The sequence below is a fragment of the Scylla paramamosain genome, chromosome 12 (genome assembly GCF_035594125.1).
Source record: "Scylla paramamosain isolate STU-SP2022 chromosome 12, ASM3559412v1, whole genome shotgun sequence".
NCBI lineage: Eukaryota > Metazoa > Arthropoda > Malacostraca > Decapoda > Portunidae > Scylla > Scylla paramamosain.
The window spans coordinates 16,790,448-16,809,202 of NC_087162.1; the positions used below are offsets into that span (position 1 = coordinate 16,790,448).

General features: G+C 41.7%; 1 protein-coding gene and 1 long non-coding RNA gene across 2 annotated transcripts in view; both read left to right on the top strand.

Annotated features, from left to right (window-relative positions):
• The window catches only part of LOC135105781 (beta-1 adrenergic receptor-like), a 141,419-nt gene extending 136,891 nt beyond the window's left edge, over nucleotides 1–4,528 (top strand). The window contains exon 5 of the mRNA XM_064014259.1: nucleotides 1,647–4,528. Within this exon, the coding sequence (XP_063870329.1) occupies nucleotides 1,647–3,016 (1,370 nt within the window). The 3' untranslated portion in view covers nucleotides 3,017–4,528. The remainder of the gene's footprint in view (nucleotides 1–1,646) is intronic.
• Nucleotides 4,529–6,723: 2,195 nt separating this feature from the next.
• The window catches only part of LOC135105435 (uncharacterized), a 55,445-nt gene continuing 43,413 nt past the window's right edge, over nucleotides 6,724–18,755 (top strand). Inside the window, exon 1 of the long non-coding RNA XR_010270840.1 lies at nucleotides 6,724–6,923. This is a non-coding gene — a long non-coding RNA (uncharacterized LOC135105435). The remainder of the gene's footprint in view (nucleotides 6,924–18,755) is intronic.

Genomic DNA, 18,755 nt, shown 5'->3' on the forward strand with positions numbered 1-18,755 from the left:
ATATATATATATATATATATATATATATATATATATATATATATATATATATATATATATATATATATATATATATATATATATATATATATATATATATACGAGGAATACACTCTATATTCTTGTTTGTGACTCACGAAGAATTAAATAAAAAATCATATCGATATTTCTAAAACTGCATTTCTCCTTAATTTTTTTTTTTTTTCCTATTTAATCTTTCTTTTCCGTGCGGAACCATTTTCACTTCATCGATCTGTAAAGTTGGCTTTTCTAACATCTTACAGTTTTATGGTTCCGGGTTCCCGCTCTGCTCCTTCACTTTCTAACTTGATTGTATGCTATAAAAATGTATTCTTTACCCTCCCTCACACCCACTCTCAAAAGGCATATAGTCATGACAGAATCCATTCTGTGGTCCCTGAGATCAGTGTTTCCTGACTTACGACCCTGCTGCTCAGGTGTGTTAATTTCCGTAAACTTGAAAATCACCTTGCAACAAGTATAAGGACTAAGCCTTTAAACTACTGTCTTTGAGGAGTGACTTTCCATTCTTTTTGTCTGTAAAGCTGTATTTAACAAGATTCTTATATAATGCTTCCCGCAGGGGCTTTCTTTATTGTGTCTTGACTAACTTTTGAAAGTGGTGAGGTGATATGTCTTGCCGTTGACTAAAGTATTTCGGATGTCTTCGCTCTTCTAGATTTATAACCTGAATTATGTGTATCATATTCTCAGCTCTTGCTTCTGTGAAACATTTTAGTGATCATGAACAATTTGAAAACTTTTGTAAGTTGTGGAATTATTCTTCTATTTTTCAGAATATTCTCTCATGATGTGCGACATCTCAGTCTCTTCAGGTTAAGTTCCCCTTTTTGGGCGATTTATGCTCCTCTGTTGAATGTTTTGTGTAAACGTGAGCAATAAGGAAAATTCCATAGGTCTCTTCTCTCTTATTGTGCCTCACTGAATTCATCATGAATATTCTAACCATCCTCTGACTGACGAATTTACCTAGTTTTCAACAAACTTTGACAAACAACCCGTGTCACTAGAAATTCTATGACTTACCATGAAATGTTACAGAACATCTCCCTATCATTTTTAGACAGAACAAGGGTAGTGTAGTCTGGTGCTCTTCAAAGACCGACACATTGCATTTATCAGTCAGACGCCACCTTTACTTAAGAGATGACCCACTCATTTTTAATAGCACTAACCTCCTTAATACAATACTGAACATTCTTGGGTGTCCTTATTAAGAATCAGGACAGGAAGTTTCATATCTCGTTCTCAGCCAACTTTGCATCGTCTGTGCTAGTTCCTTCTGCTCACACGCTAACTGCATGTTGGGGCTTCGTCAGTCTATGGAATGGGAACACATCGCAAGTTGTACATTTCAAAATAGGGAAGAGTCAAAAGTAATTCTTTTCATTAAAATCTCTACCTCTGTATGGGCGTCTTCATTCACTTAGAGTTCGCTGCAATGCATTAACACGTGTCGCCTTACCTTATATTGCCACACCAGTTGCTGCATTGTAATAATCATTTGAAAAAGACAGCTAAGCCAGACCTAGGGCAGCTGGAGTTTTGTTAAGGGTAATGTTGCTAGTTTTCCTAACTAACGCTGGTTTCTTTCTCTTCGGCAGGTCAGGACGTGGTACCTGCGATCCCTATCAAGTTTGGATTATATTATGCTGTGCTACTCGCGCTCTGTGGCTTTCTGGTACCGCTGTTCGTACTGTGTTGGATATATGTTCACATGTATAGGGCAGCACAGCGCAACTCAGCTCGGACGCGGCGCCACAGCCTCGGCCACAACCCAGCGGAGATCATCATCCCAGATTGTCCCTCTGTGGCAGAGTCTGGTGGCACCCACAACTCTGTGCGGTGCAAGACTCGGGTACATCGGCGACGCTCCTCCAACACCAGCTTCTCTTCACTCTTCTTTCGCGAGGAAGGCAGAGCAGTCAAGACAGCCGTCATTGTTATCGCTTCCTTCGTGACGTCTTGGATGCCATACTTTATTTTCAAAATCTGTGAAGCTGGTGGTTGGACAAAAGACATTCCCTACCTGAACGAGCTGGTAATTTGCGTTGCTTTGTCCTCCTCTTGTACTAGTCCTTTTATTTATGTATACCGGAATGAAACGGCAAGCAAAGAGGTGCTGAAAATAGTTTGTTGGTGGCGTCCGCCCAGTCCAGCCACACCATCCTTCTCTCGCTCTTCCCTAAATCCTAAAATGGGAAATGGCCACGCCCCGACACCAGTTCGCATCATTGAGCCAGACACGGCTTCCCTGTACAGCTACGCCACGGAGTGTGGCGCCTGTGGCCACAACCAACTTGTGTGCTCCCTTCGGAACGGCAGGCCTGTCACCTCACCTCTCCCGTCAGACCAGCGGCGGGCCTCCAACCCCCGGCGGGAGAGCACAGTGTCCTTCAAGCTAACGCCCATGGATCGCCCGTCTTCTCGGTGCCGTCAGTGTCTTCGTCAGGACTCCGCCTCATCAGCGTCTTCTGATGACCCTCTGTTGAGCGAGTGTTTCCGCCACCATCGCGCCTCCAACCCCTCCGTCAGATGGACGCGGCCAAGAATGTCCAACGGTTCAGTGACCACAAGAAGTGACTCGCTGGTGTCCACGAACTCCTCCGTGCTGAGTGGCGGCATCCAGCGCTGGCCAATGAGGCGCTACTCTACTGTATCTACGGACAGCGGCGGAACCATCACTAGGCGCAGCGCTCACGAGGACGGCGACGAGGACATGCCCATGGGGCGCCTCAGCGTGCCGGGCGGCGGCCAGCGCTCGCTTTTCCTGGAGAGTGAGGAAGACGGCTATGAAACCAGCAGCGGGCAGCCATCCATGCATGGCTACGCCAACCCGTTCAGACACCCTCATATTAGTCAGAGGCAGGAGTCGGGCAGTTCATCAGTAAGATTTATATGGGAAATAGAGGAAGGCGACGGCCAAGATGATGAAACCACGGAGCCTGAGCCGAGGGACTTGCCGGTGAGGTGACCTCTGGCAAGGTCTCCATCACTCATGAACTTGGCTAGCCACTGTCGAGACGATCCAGATGACTCTCCCAGCAAGAACGCCTCGTGGAGACTCTCGGTGTGAACACGTCCCGCACTGTATTCAGGCAGCGACAGGGCCTGTATTCCTGTACTCTAGTGAATCATTTACATAATGCATTTATCGTTGTAGTCATCTGCAGACTTGTATCTACATATATACACATATGTATACCCATATATGTATGCAATAAGCTTTTTTTCAGCTCGCTATGAAACATGAGATGCTCTCAGTAAAATCATTTTTGAAAGTCGCGCTCCTGTCGAGGACAAGCAAAACACCAGTGACTTGTAGGTATCCTGGCACTGGAGGCAGCCCTGAAAAGCTGACCTTCTTCATTGGGAATATTCGCATACTTAATAACTGGTTAGACAAGCGGCCGGTGGTGTTGACAACATATCACACGGCCACGCCTTTAGTAGCCGTTCCAGTTACTGTGACACCACCACCACCACCGTAGTCAAGTCTATTCAGTCACCTCATGATGCTTTCATTATCGCGCTACACGACCACCGGCATCCCTTAACGCTTTAGCTAGTGGGTGTTGTCTAAAGAAGCCTGTCACCCTATTGCGGCACACACCAGGGTGCCGTGGCGACGACGCAGGGTGGTGTCGGCGGTCAGTCATGAGGGAGGATCTGTGATAAGGGCTTGACCCGACCTTGAGCTGTGCTGGGCTGGCCGCCTCCAACCTCTCCTCAAGGGGAGACGTGGGGATGTTGGAGCGCCGCCACTATAGCGGGGTGGTCCCGGTGATGGCGGTCACCGCCAACACTATTGTACCTCTTGATGTACCCTTCTTCCCTCTCATCCCCATACCTGCCCATACCTTCCCTATCCCCCAACCTACATTGTTCACGAGCTGATCCTTTTTCTCTCGAACTCCTTTCACGGCTTCCAACGCACAAAGTCTGTCAGTCTACCTACAGTTCAGCTCGGAACAAAGAACTTTCCCGTGTCCCTTACTAGTGTATCCTTAGGACTTCGCTGCCACGGCGAGGATGGATGTTATTAAAAGGCATATTGTCTTCAAAAGAAGTAATACACTTCCTGTAGGCATATGTATGTCATTATTATGTTGTTATGTAAAACAGCCTGTTTATTTGGCTGAATTGACCAGACATTTCAGGAACACTACAAGTGATCGCCACTGTGTTGTGGTACAGATGCCAAAGTATTATCTAGGATGAACACTTTCAGCCTGAACACTTACATCGGTGCCAGTAGTATCCGTGGTGCTAGTGGTGCCAATAGTGTCGGAAGTACCTATGGCACCAGTGTTCCTTGAGGTGCCAGTGGTATCAGAGGTGCCAGTGGTATCAGAGGTGCTAGTGGTGCCAGAGGTGCTAGCAGTGCCAGGGGTGCCAGTGTCGCGCCTGTGCGGCACTGGGAGAGTGTTGTATGGAGGGCCCTTCCCTCACACGTTGCTGCTGATTAATAAACAGTATTTTCCGTTGATTTCTTTAATTTTACCTTTGTTGAAACTCTTGATCAGGTCTGTTGATGGTCCACAGGTAATAACACACACACACACACACACACACACACACACACACACACGTGACAGACACTTATGAGAGATGAATCGTGGTCGAAGGAGACAAAACGATGGATGAGAAGAAAGGGATGAAGCGAGAGGGAGACGGATCAAGGGTTGAGGTGAGAGGGTTAAGGAGGCGTGTCGGTGAAGATATTGATTGATAATTAAATGGATGTAGGCGGAAAAATAAGTATTGAAGAGGGGGCATGGGGTGTAAAGGGAACAAATGAAAGGTCAAGATAGGGATTTTATCAGTAATGAAGTGATGAGCTGGAAGAAAAAAATGAAAAATGAAGAAAACTAGTATTTTGAGGCCTTTCAGGAAAGAATATTGCAACGATAGAAGAAAGAGAAACTTGAGAGGATGTGATTAGTATGCTTTCGAAAGGAAAAAGAAAAAAAAGTAACTAAAGGCGCGGCTGAAAGGAATATAAAATGATGTGACATTTGGATTAATTGAAAAGAGTATCCCTTTGAAGGTAAAAGAGAGATATACGAGTATAAGGAGAGAGCTTGAAAAAAAAAAAAAAATATTAAAGAAAGAAGACTGAAAAATAAATTCGAGGAGGAGGTTGATGTGGTGAAGGGAATGGATCGTAACATTAAATGAAAGTCATGGCTCTCAAATGTGAGCCACAGGTAGCAGTAGGTGATGAAAGAGACTGGCAGGACCATTTAAAATGAAAGAAGAGGTGAGTATAAAGAGGTATAGAAAAATTACAATAAAATCTAGAAGAGACTTTAAGACATAAGATAATGAGGAAAGAAAAGAAAGAACGTATGAGGATAAAGAGACTGTTTTTCTAGAGTGATGAACGGCAGGGTAAAAGAACTGGAGTGAAAAGGAAAAGAAGTAAAGATGATGCAAAAGAAAGATGTGACTGCGGCGTGGAGTGTGTTGCGCTTGTCACTGAAGGGAATACTGGACAAATGTAGAACCATGACCACTTGAATGCAGCTTATTTTTGCTTTTTACCATAAGGACTTCCACACACACACACACACACACACACACACACACACAAGCCTTTCATGACCTGTAGAATAAGCTCCCTGTTATTGCGTGACGAGGCTACATGAATCATTTTAGGCACGAAGAGATTAAGAGTAATATATAAATTGTATTCCATTAAAAATACCAGTTAACTTCACCGGTTCATAAATAAATAATATATAACATCAATTATAGAATATAAGATTACGTTTCACATAATAAAGCAAGGATCCGTAGCCCCTTAGCTGGTTGGTAAACACTAGATTGACTAGAAGGTGTGTTAGGCTTCCTTGTCACTTGCTACGCTGCTACCATGTTTTCCTATACTCTATGTGTGTGTGTGTGTGTGTGGTTAGTGAGCGGGGACGTGAGACAAGAACATACTGAAAACATTGATGTGTGGTGTACTCATACTAGCTGGGAATAAAGCTGAAGTGAATCAAATGTCTTTCGTTTGGAATTACTGTGTGATGAGCTGCCGTCGTGGCCACGGGGACTGAAGGTTGTATGATCGTACTGTGGCAGCCTACACGTCAACACAATGTTCGGTGTCGTGTCCGTAGCTGTCCCCTTTTACGTAGCTGTCAGACAGTCTGCTGTCTTCTCTGTTTTACAAAGGACTACTGTGAATACTTTTTAGGGTCTATTTCATCCCTAAACTTGGTCTATCTTTTAATCAAGTCTTCAGCCTTTTGGGCAGCAGTGGACAGATGCTGTCAGCAACATGGTTGAAGACCTGGTTAAAAAATTAGCCGAATATAGGGAAGAAATATACCTTATAAAGGGTTCACAGCAGTCACGCTGTTGTTTGTAAACGGAGCTACGTACAAGGGAACAGCTACGAACGCGACACCGGTGTCGTGTTCGTAGCTGTTCAATACGGTGTGGAAATACTTATCATTACAATTGATACATATACTAAGTAGAAATGACATAATATATACAGGCAGCAATGGCATAATACATACAGGCAGCAATGACATAATACACACGGGGAACAATGAATACTACAGCCTAATATAGTCAGAGGGAATTTCAAATATAAAACTAATATATGTTGCCTGTATATGTTGCCTGATAAGTATCCCAAAAGCGTACATTATTTCAGGGAGACAGATTGTCAAAATACGATGATGGAACCTTCAGTCATCTTGATTGTACTAAAGAAGCTAGAGTGCCTGCTGCCACGACTCCCTGCCCACTGCCGCTACACTCGGCGGTAAGCTGAAATGCCTGCTGCACTTGGGGCCAGCTGTCGGCGATCGGCTACTGGCTGCCCTTGTCTTCTGAGTCTGCCCCTTCCTCGTCCTTCTAATGTAAGTTGAATATCGTTGCTTTAAATTGTATCAGAATATTATTAATCCCAACTGAGTGGTGCCATTAGGTTCTGTCATCTCCATTTATTTTATACAAGCCTAGCCCCAGACAGTTTAGCGTTGGTAAGAATAAGTTGTAGTTTCGTACAATATGCAACATGTTGGGTTGCTTTTCCCATCCTGAGGAATATATAGCATTATACTTACTGTCATGTTATCTCTTTTTCTGTTTTTATCTTTTCAATGTGATAACGTTTCGTGTTTGTGGAAAAAAAAAAAAAATGGTACAATATACGTAGCCTGTGATAATAGAGTTGAACTGATTACTGATAGTTACGCAAAAACATCACCTTTCCATGGACGACTGTTACTGTGATTGTACTGATGAGTAACGATCCCATAATGAGCATTGTTTTGTGGTATCAGATTACATAGTACCGGGTGAAATTATCGTACAACGTATTCTTTGATTTTTTTCTTTTCCCTCTGCAGGGAATGTTTTGAGTCACAATATACTAATGTATTCCTTTTTCATTATTATATATTTTACAATAGAACACATTGCTCTACATTACAAATTACGATACTAATTACTACTACGATCTCCAATAGTCACACTTTTATTTAACAAACTCGTTTTATATATATATATATATATATATATATATATATATATATATATATATATATATATATATATATATATATATATATATATATATATATATATATATCATGTACTATAAATCTTAAACTTCAAAACGAGTCCATGATGCTTCCTATGATAAATACACATGAAAAAAATAAATGCAGCGGTCAGTATTCAGGGATTATGACCCTTTGAATGTGATTTTAGTGAGACTGTATTTTCAAGTTCAGTGTGATGTTAATGGTCTGCGACAGTATTGTGATAATAAAGCAAGCCATGTAATTTTGAAGTGGTTGTGGTGAACGATTCCAGTGCATTCACTGCATTGTTTAGTTCATAACCAGTGAACATTCTCTCTCTCTCTCTCTCTCTCTCTCTCTCTCTCTCTCTCTCTCTCTCTCTCTCTCTCTCTCTCTCTCTCTCTCTCTCTCTCTCTCTCTCTCTCACGCTTTTTTTAATTTTACTCGTCAACATTCCTTCCGATTATTGTCGCCTTGATCGGGGCAGCCGTCATCCCACAGTTTCTTCCCTGAGCGTTGCTTTTGTCATTCCTAACCTTTATTTTGGGCAATGAAAACATTCGACCCCTTGCTTTGTAGTGAAAAATATGACCCTTTGATAAAAGGCAAATGTTGCCTTTCATCACAGGGCGAGGCAACCAAACGCGCAGCACAATGGAAGCAATACACAAATAAAACAGTAATTGTTCTTGGTTCACCGGCAGATGTAAGAGGACAAGGGAGTCCTATAGGTAAACAATAGAAACCAATTTACTAGTGTCTTTTGTTAACAGTAGCTGATGGAAGGGAGCGCCGCGCACCAGGTAAATGCTGTTTGCATTTACAGTAACAGCCGCGAAACTGCCTTCCATGGAAAAGAGAAAAGTGTTTATAAGTAAGACAGATGGAGAACAAGAGTTATTGCATATTGGGAAATAGGAGAAAAAAAAAAAAAAAAAAGGAAGTGAGAAACAAATAAAGATTTAACGAAAATGATAAACGAGATCATCGACGAAAAGGAGCTTGCACTCTACGAAAAAAAGGAGAGTAGCGGGAGAGGAGGAAGATGAAGAAGGGAAACAAGGGAATGAAGAGGAGGAGCAGGAGAAGGACGAGGACGAGGACGAGGAGAACGTATAAAAGAAAGAGGAGGAGAAAGAGGAGGAGGAAGAAGAAGAAGAAAGAGGAGGAGAAGGAGGGGGAGAAAGTGATTGAAGGAGGAAGAGGAAAATGAGGAGGAGGTGGAGGGAAGAGGAATAGGAGGAGGAGGAGGAAGAGGAGAAAGAGGAGGATAATGTGAAGGAGAAATATTAAGAGGAAGAGGGAAAGGGAAAAAGAGGAAAATAAGAGGGGAAAGGAGGAGGAGGAGGAGGAGAAAATGAAAAATAAGAAAAGGATAACAAAAAGAAGGGAAGGACGTAAGGGAAGAAGAGAGGCGTTGGCTCCCATGGGACACATCCTTCTTCCCGTGACTCCAGCCGGGAGAGAGGCTGCCAGGAGCCGAGAACCATCCCGGATATATCAGACGGAAGCGTAGGTGGCCATGAGGTGCAGGATTTGGAAGGAAAAAGAAAAATAGTTCTCAGGTTCCGAACACAAGAATTTTCAGGTCACAAAGATGACAAATTTGAGGCAGAGTAAAGGTGAATACTAATCATTAACTGATGAGTGGAAGAGCAATTCACATGTGTAGCATGTATACGAAATAAGAGATTTTATTTACACTATACTGATATAAAAGCTTAGAGAGAGAGAGAGAGAGAGAGAGAGAGAGAGAGAGAGAGAGAGAGAGAGAGAGAGAGAGAGAGAGAGAGAGAGACCATCGAGGACAAAAGCGAGCAAGTACAAGGTGTGTCAAGTGAGGCAAGAAAATCAAGTATTAACAAGTAATATAAACCAAGACAAGACAGAGAAAGGCATTAGCAAAAGGCGCATTATAGCAAAGATGAGCCGCAGACAAGCTAGTATGAATGAGGCCAAGGTGAGGGAGAGTTGTGCAAGGATGAAACCAGTGGTGGGGGAGGGGAGCGGATCTCAGCTGGATGCGGGAGCAGATAAAGTTATGGACAGGAATTCTCGACCTCATCTCTATAACTCCAGTCACAGGGGAAATTATCGAACTTGTGAGACGAACAGTTGGAGAAACTGATGAAAAGGAGATGGATGATGAGGCGAAGATGAGCAGGAGAGAATGAGTCATAGGTTTTCTTTAGATTTACAAGCAGCACCTAAACTGTTTGATTTCAATACTTCACGCTGTTAGTATGAGGGAAAGGATAGCATGATAAAAGGCTCTTCCCCCATCCACCCCGTCTCTCCAACTGAACCTTGAGAAAAGAAACGATTCCTTGTAGTAATGAGAGGCTCAAACTCAGTTTATGAGGAAGGTGAGAAGTAGTATGGTGTAATCCCGTGAAAAAAAAAAAAAAAACTATTTCTAGTGATTAGCATTAAGACATCTGTGGAATTACAATAGCCTCCTATTCGTGTGTATTTTTTCGTATTTATTTATTTATTTATTAACTTTTATTTACTTATTTACGAGTATTTTTTATTAGTTTCTCGGAAGAAGCGGCAATATGACTGATTTTTCATATATTGTTCGTACTCTTGGCCGGCCTCCTTCACACGTAACAAGGAAAAGAAGAAGAAGAAGAACCTACAACCACTCTTGTTTGCAGAGGAGATTTGAAATTGATGGGCTGGTAATAACGTTGTTTGTTTGCAGTAGAGGTTCACACAGTACAGGTGCTTAGAAGTCGTGCGGCAATCTTGCTCGTGGCTTTCCATGCAGGCAACGGTTCGTTAGGCTACAGGGCAGTCTAATCCGATGTATCAGTTTAAAAAAACCCTGAGGGATGCCGCACAATATTTTCCATCAAATCCACTCCAGCAACACTGTTTCACCAGCTAAGTACACGCGGACATGGTAACACTGCCACTGGCCGATGTTCTCACCTGCTTATTCGCTCTAGATTAATTTTTTTTTTTTTTCAGACGTGCAGTGAACTATGTATTCCTATGAAAAAATGCGATTATTTGTAAGATACCTGATAATTTGTATATATGATTGGGTATCTTATAAATTAATAAAGATTCTGGTAGGACTAGAAAGCAATTTTGTCCGAAAGAGGAAATGTGAGCACTTAGAAGGGTGTTTCTCAAAACCGTGTGCTGTGACACCAGACAGTGGCCAGGGGTGACAAAGGATAATCATGAATATTGTCTTGGGTAGATCATTTCAACTTACAATTGTAAGATAGCGTTACAGAAGTGTGCCTATAATTAATTATCGTTGTAAGAAGTTGCTTCCTCTAATCCTTTTTCGTCATCTGATGTGTTGAATATGTTTAATGAACAGATTCACCACATCAGCTGTTTCCATTTTAGCGGTGTTCATGTAACATCTGCATTTATAACTCTTCAGTTAATCTATTGATTATTGTACTGATGGATTCTATGCTTGTATATTAGGGCATATACTGAATGGTAATTTTTGTCTGAGTATGGATATAATTAAAGTAATTTAAACAGGTACAGTTGTATGTAGAAACTAATTTAATGTAAAGTAAGGTGCCACAAAAAGAGTTACATAAGTAAGGGGCACCAAGGAAAAGGTCACAGAAGTTCAGAGTGCCATGACTTAAACAAGTTTGAGAACCACCCACTTGGACCAATCAGCGAATAGGAACGGCAATACTACCATGCTCGTGCGTCCCCCGCTGGCGGAAGTCCGTTACCAGAGTTGGCGTGATGGTGTTAATGTTACCTTTGCAATAATTATCCTTGGTACTAACTCGATTTCCAATGACTCACTAATTGCTGGGATCCTTGGCGATCAACAGCCCGGCACTAATAGAAAGTACGAGTAGCAGTGGTGAGCATTAACTTGTGGCCGTCTGGGAGTGAAAGAGAAGTGTAGTCGTCGTTGTCGATATCATATTTTTCGTCAGTGGAGACGCATAGAAGGGAACGTTATATAGCTATACAAAAAAAAAGAAAAAAAAGAAATAAAATAAAATAAAATAAATAAATAAATAAAAAAATAAATAAAAAATAAAAAATAAATAAATAAAAATGAATAAATAAATAAATAAATAAATAAATAAACAAATAAATATATAAAAATAAGAATAAAATACAAAAAAGTAAAATAATTATAATAGTAAAAAAAAAAATAAATAAATAAATAAATAAAAATAACAAAATGATGCACAAAATAACAGAAATTAAGTCATCTTTGGTGTGGTTCTGAAACATTTCCTGCTAGGTATATATAACCGTTCCAACGACTAAGGGATTATTATCATACCCATCATTACATCATCATTTTCTGTAGAATTAGAGGGTAAAGCTAAATTTCACCTTCATGGACCATACAGAGAGAGAGAGAGAGAGAGAGAGAGAGAGAGAGAGAGAGAGAGAGAGAGAGAGAGAGAGAGAGGAATGGTGACACTGCTAAAGGAAGGTCACGCACGTCGCACTTGGGAAGAAACTAATGACCTTATGATATTCTCCCTTCGTTAGCCTCACTTGACGTTCGCAAAAGATGAGCAGCATTGATGAACTGAGAAATATTGCGCGGAAACTTGAGATCACCTGTTCTATTTCGGTGCAAGAGTGTGAAACCAAAGCTGCTTGGTTAATTAAGTATTGGAGGATCTTAAAAGGCCTCGTTAGTGTTAAGGTTATCGAACTTTTCACACGTGGCTTCAATTTACGGAAGGACACGAAGCTTAAAGGAGAGATGGGTTCCTGTCACACTACTTCCTCTCAGACGTCTACGAATGGGTCGTGTTAGGAAATGGGTTGGGTTCTCATGTATTTCCAGACAACACAGAGATGATTCGTCTTGTTCTTATTGCTGTTTTTTTCTTCTTTTTTTTTTTTTTTTGATATATGGAGATTGGTGTTTTTCATCTTTTTTTACTATAAATAATGCCTTTTTCCTCCTTTTCTATAGATATTGCTGTTTTTTTTCTTTTTTTTTCTATAGATATTGCTGTTTTCTTCCTTTTTCTATAGATTGTATTGATTTTCTTCTTTTTTTCTATAGATATTGTTTTTTTTTTCTATAGATATTGCCGTTTTCCTTCTTTTTCCTTCTTTATTGCTGTTTTCTTCTTTTTTCTTTTTTTTTATTGATGGTGATCTTATCGTAAGCGGCCACTGTAATTATGAAAACAGCCTTGAGAAATTACATTAACTTTTAGTAATGTTATTATTAACTTTTTTTTCGCTGAAATAGTTTCCTCGTTAAAGTTCCACCAGAATCATGAAAAAAAAGCAAGTTACCCATGAAAATCCACCAATTTATTCAAAAGCGTGTTCAAAGTAACTCAGATAAGACTTCGAAACGTTTGAGAATTCTGTCTGGTAGAGTAAGGAGCTGCACTAACCCACGGACATATTATCGATACAGTCTATCCCCAAAATAATTCCTTTTCTGTTCAATTGGCTTTGGTTCGGCAGAAAGAGTTTATCTAGGGAGAAATTATTGTAGAATTGTGATGGATGAATATTTTGTGGCTGGAGTTTATTTAGGATTTACATAGAAGCATTGCCTTTCTGATTCGTGTAGTGTGAGCCAAAGACAGCGGTAAGGTCTCGGATCCCTAAACGTTTAGGCGTCATATCTAAGCCATTACTCATAAATGTTTTGTTTACGTTTCAAGAGCCTCTAGTGGAAGTTACTGGACTTTTCCAAAAGGGTTTTCATGATTCATATGATACTTGAACAAGAGTACTACACGTAAAGTGAGGAAATCACCGTTAGCCTGTAATCTTTGAAAATAGTCCTGATGAGAGAGAGAGAGAGAGAGAGAGAGAGAGAGAGAGAGAGAGAGAGAGAGAGAGAGAGAGAGAGAGAGAGAGAGAGAGAGAGAACTTCAAGAATACGAGCCCTTGACTGTTTTTTTAACAAACTTTAGTGGAAGTCACTGGAGTTTTGGAGGGTGTTTTCACTCTCCTAGCGAATATTTAAGAAGGATTATGTACCTTGAAAACCATAAAAAATAAAGAGAGAAAGAGAGAAAAATAATAAAGAAAAGAAAGAAAACAAAAACAAAAAAAACATATCAACTAATCGCCTCGGCCAGTGAAACGCGGGACTCTCACCGGAATGTTTCACCTGCTTCGATATGTACCTGTCTGTCACGTGCAAATATTCACTGAACATTACAACTTCGAGGTTACAAATTTGCTGGAACGTGATGTTATTATCGATTTTTTAAAGGGTTCGTCTCTTTGCATGATTGATTGCCGGTCTGTGTGTGTGTGTGTGTGTGTGTGTGTGTGTGTGTGTGTGTGTGTGTGTGTGTGTGTGTGTGTGTGTTTCCGTATGTTTGTCTCTGTGTCTGGCTGTCTATTTTTCTTTGTATTGTTTTTTTTTTTTTTTGTCTATCAGTGTGTTTGGCTGTCTCTGTTTCCCTGGGTGCTTGTTTGTTTGGCTGTCTGTTTGTATTTTTATTTTTTTTTTTATGTAGGAGGGACACTGGTCAAGGGCCACAAAAATCCAATAAAAAAAAACCACTGAGATGCCAGTCCCAGAAAAGGGTCCAAAGTGGTAATAAAAAATTAAAGGATAAATGTCTTGAAACCTCCCTCTTGAAGGAATTCAAGTCTTAGGAAGTTGCAAATACAGCAGCAGGCAGGGAGTTCCAGAGTTTCCCAGAGAAAGGGATGAATGATCGAGAATACTGGTTAACTCTTGCATTAGAGAGGTGGACAGAATAGGGGTGAGAGAAAGAAGAAAATCTTGTGCAGCGAGGCCGCGGGAGGAGGGGAGGCATGCAGTTAGCAAGATCAGAAGAGCAGTTAGCATGAAAATAGCGGTAGAAGACAGCTAGAGATGCAACATTGCGGCGGTGAGAGAGAGGCTGAAGACAGTCAGTTAGAGGAGAGGAGTTGATGAGACGAAAAGCTTTTGATTCCAACCTGTCTAGAAGAGCGGTATGAGTGGAACCCCCCCAGACATGTGAAGCATACTCCATATATGGACGGATAAGGCCCTTGTACAGAGCTAGCAGCTGAGGGGTGAGAAAAACTGGCGGAGACGTCTCAGAACACCTAACTTCATAGAAGCTGTTTTAGCTAGAGATGAGATGTGAAGTTTCCAGTTCAGATTATAAGTAAAGGACAGACCGAGGATGTTCAGTGTATAAGAGGGGGACAGTTGAGTGTCATTGAAGAAGAGGGGATAGTTGTCTGGAAGGTTGTGTCGAGTTGATAGATGGAGGAATTGAGTTTTTGAGGCATTGAACAATACTAAGTTTGCTCTGCCCTAATCAGAAATTTTAGAAAGATCAGAAGTCAGGCGTTCTGTGGCTTCCCTGCGTGAAATGTTTACTTCCTAAAGGGCTGGACGTCTATGAAAAGACGTGGAAAAGTGCAGGGTGGTATCATCAGCATAGGAGTGGATAGGACAAGAAGTTTGGTTTAGAAGGTCATTCATGAATAATAAGAAGAGAGTGGGTGACAGGACAGAACCCCGAGGAACACCACTGTTAATAGATTTAGGAGAAGAACAGTGACCGTCTACCACAGCAGCAATAGAACGGTCAGAAAGGAAACTTGAGATGAAGTTACAGAGAGAAGGATAGAAGCCGTAGGGAGGTAGTTTGGAAATCAAAGCTTTGTGCCAGACTCTATCAAAAGCTTTTGATATAGCCAAGGCAACAGCAAAAGTTTCACCAAAATCTCTAAAAGAGGATAACCAAGACTCAGTGAGGAAAGCCAGAAGATCACCAGTAGAGCGGCCTTAACGGAACCCATACTGGCGATCATATAGAAGGTTGTGAAGTGATAGATGTTTAAGAATCTTCCTGTTGAAGATTGATTCAAAAATTTTAGATAGGCAGGAAATTAAATCAATAGGACGGTAGTTTGGGGGATTAGAACGGTCATCCTCTTTAGGAACAGGCTGAATGTAGGGAAACTTCCAGCAAGAAGGAAAGGTAGATGTTGACAGACAGAGCTGAAAGAGTTTGACTAGGCAAGGTGCAAGCACGGAGGCACAGATTCGGAGAACAATAAGAGGGACCCCATCAGGTCCATAAGCCTTCCGAGGGTTTAGGCCAGCGAGGGCATGGAAAACATCATTGCGAAGAATTTTAATAGGTAGCATGAAGTAGTCAGAGGGTGGAGAAGAGGGAGGAACAAGCCCTGAATCGTCCAAGGTAGAGTTTTTAGCAAAGGTTTGAGCGAAGAGTTCAACTTTAGAAATAGATGTGATAGCAGTGGTGCCATCTGGTTGAAATAAAGGAGGGAAAGAAGAAGAAGCAAAGTTATTGGAGATATTTTTGGCTAGATGCCAGAAATCACGAGGGGAGTTAGATCATGAAAGATTTTGACACTTTTTGTTAATGAAAAAGTTTTTGGCTAGTTGGAGAACAGACTTGGCATGGTTCCGGGCAGAAATATAAAGTGCATGAGATTCTGGTGATGGAAGGCTTAAGTACCTTTTGTGGGCCACCTCTCTATCATGTATAGCACGAGAACAAACTGTGTTAAACCAAGGTTTAGGTCGAGAAAAAGAGTGAGGAATGTACGCCTCCATGCCAGACACTATCACCTCTGTTATGTGCTCAGCGCACAAAGACGGGTCTCTGACACGGAAACAGTAGTCATTCCAAGGAAAATCAGCAAAATACATCCTCAGGTTGCCCCAACTAGCAGAGGCAAAACGCCAGAGGCACCTTCGCTTAGGGAAATCCTGAGGGGGGTTTGGAACGATAGGACAAGATACAGATATGAGACTGTGATCGGAAGAGCCCAACGGAGAAGAGAGGGTGACAGCATAAGCAGAAGGATTAGAGGTCAGGAAAAGGTCAGGAATGTTGGGCTTATTTCCAAGACGGTCAGGAAAACGAGTAAGGTGTTGCACCAGTTCCTCTAGGTCGTGGAGGATAGCAAAGTTGAAGGCTAGTTCACCAGGATGGTCAGTGAAGGGAGAGGAAAGCCAAAGCTGGCGGTGAACATTGAAGTCTCCAAGAATGGAGATCTCTGCAAAAGGGAAGAGGGTCAGAATGTGCTCCAGTTTGGAAGTTAAGTAGTCAAAGAATTTCTTATAGTCAGTGGAGTTAGGTGAGAGGTATACAACACAGATAAATTTAGTTTGAGAGAGACTCTGTAGTCGTAGCCAGATGATGGAAAACTCGGAAGATTCAAGAGCGTGGGCACGAGAGCAGATTAATTCGTTGCGCACATGAACGCAACATCCAGCTTTGGATCGAAAATGAGGATAGAGAAAGTAGGAGGGAACAGAAAAGGGGCTACTGTCAGTTGCCTCAGACACCTGAGTTTCAGTGAGGAAAAGAAGATGAGGTTTAGAAGAAGAGATGTTGTGTTCTACAGATTGAAAATTTGATCTTAGACCACAAATGTTGCAGATGTTAATGAAGAAAATTTGAGGGAGGTATCAAGACACTTAGGGTCGTTGACAGAGGGGCAGTCTGACCTGGGGACATTTATGGTCCCCTCGCCAGATGGGGACTCCGAGGCTGGTGTAGGAGTCGCCATGATAATTTTGAAATTTTGAGTGAAAGATGTGTGTGTTATTAGGTGCTTGTAGTTTTGTGTGGCGGAAGAGAGTTGTCTTTAGAGGGCAGGCTGTGACTGCCTCCTCGTGTTGTGAGACACAAAGGGAAACGTTCAGTGAGGTCACTTGAGGTCACTGGGTTTAATGATAAGTTCACAGCACCCCCTGACCCAGTGCTTTAGTCCTCACTGGGAGTAATTATCGTTTTGGCAGGTGCCTACTGCCTCCTCCTCACATGCTATATTTGTTTGTTTGACTTGCTATTTCTCTCTCTCTCTCTCTCTCTCTCTCTCTCTCTCTCTCTCTCTCTCTCTCTCTCTCTCTCTCTCTCTTAGTTCACGAGGCGAGGCAGGCACTGACCCACACCACGAGACACAACACAGCACTCGAGGCCCCGGAACACACACACACACACACGTGACGCCTCCCTCCCGGCGACTTCCTGGAGCCTCGCATGGAGCTGATAAGGAGGCCACGGCGGGGACGACATTAGGGCGCCTCGCAACGAAACAGATTATGAAGGAGAGAAGATTACCGTAGATTGACGTAAGTGGAAGGTGAAGTGAGCGACCGTGATGAGGAAGAGGAAGAGGAGGAGGAGGAGGAGGAGGAGGAGAAAGAGGAAGAGGAAGAAGAGGAGAGGGAGGAAGAACAGGAGGAGGGGGAGGAAGACGAGGAGGAAAAGAGAGATTGGGCGAAGAAAGACGAGGGATAAAGGATGAAAGGAAGAAAAGATAAAGATGATATATATATATATATATATATATATATATATATATATATATATATATATATATATATATATATATATATATATATATATATATATATATATATATATATATATATATAACTTGACTACTTGACGATAGAAAGTCAGAGAATAATTGTGTAGTACACGAAGGAGAGTGAAATGCGTTAAAAAAGAAGAGAGAGAGAAAAAAAAATAGAGGAAAAATGAAGCAAAATACAGGGAATCATGGAAGGGGCGAAGAGGAAAAATACTATACGAATCAGAAAGCGATATAAAGGATGGTGAGAAAGAAAAAATGCATTAAAAAAAATATGAGAGAGAAAAACAAATAGGAAGAAAGAAGGAAATACGAAACCAAATACAAGGAATCATGGTAGGATAGAAAAGGAAGGAGACAAGAAAAATTCCAAAGAAATATGAAGGATAGTAGAAAGAAGAGATAAAATGCACAAAGAAAGGAGGACAAAAGATAAAATGCACTGAAAGACTCAAAAGAAGGAAAAAGAAATTACAAAGGAGAGAGAGAGAGAGAGAGAGAGAGAGAGAGAGAGAGAGAGAGAGAGAGAGAGAGAGAGAGAGAGAGAGAGAGAGAGAGAGAGAGAGAGAGAGAGAGAGAAGCAAGCATAGTGCAACTGAAAGGCAGTAACGAAAAGGAAGGGAAAGAGACTGGAGGAAGGAAAAAAAAAAAAGATTAGGAAGAGGGAGGCAGAGAAAGAGATGAGTCGAGACGAGTGGAAACAAGCCAAGGAAGAGACGGAGCTGATGATACAAGGGAAGCTGAGGAAAAGTTGGTTAATCAGAGAGAAAGCCGCACGAGTGGCATCAGCACAGTTGGCAGACAGGAGGCAGGCAGGCAGGTAGACTCTCAGGTCTCAGTGGGGGAGGGATGCAC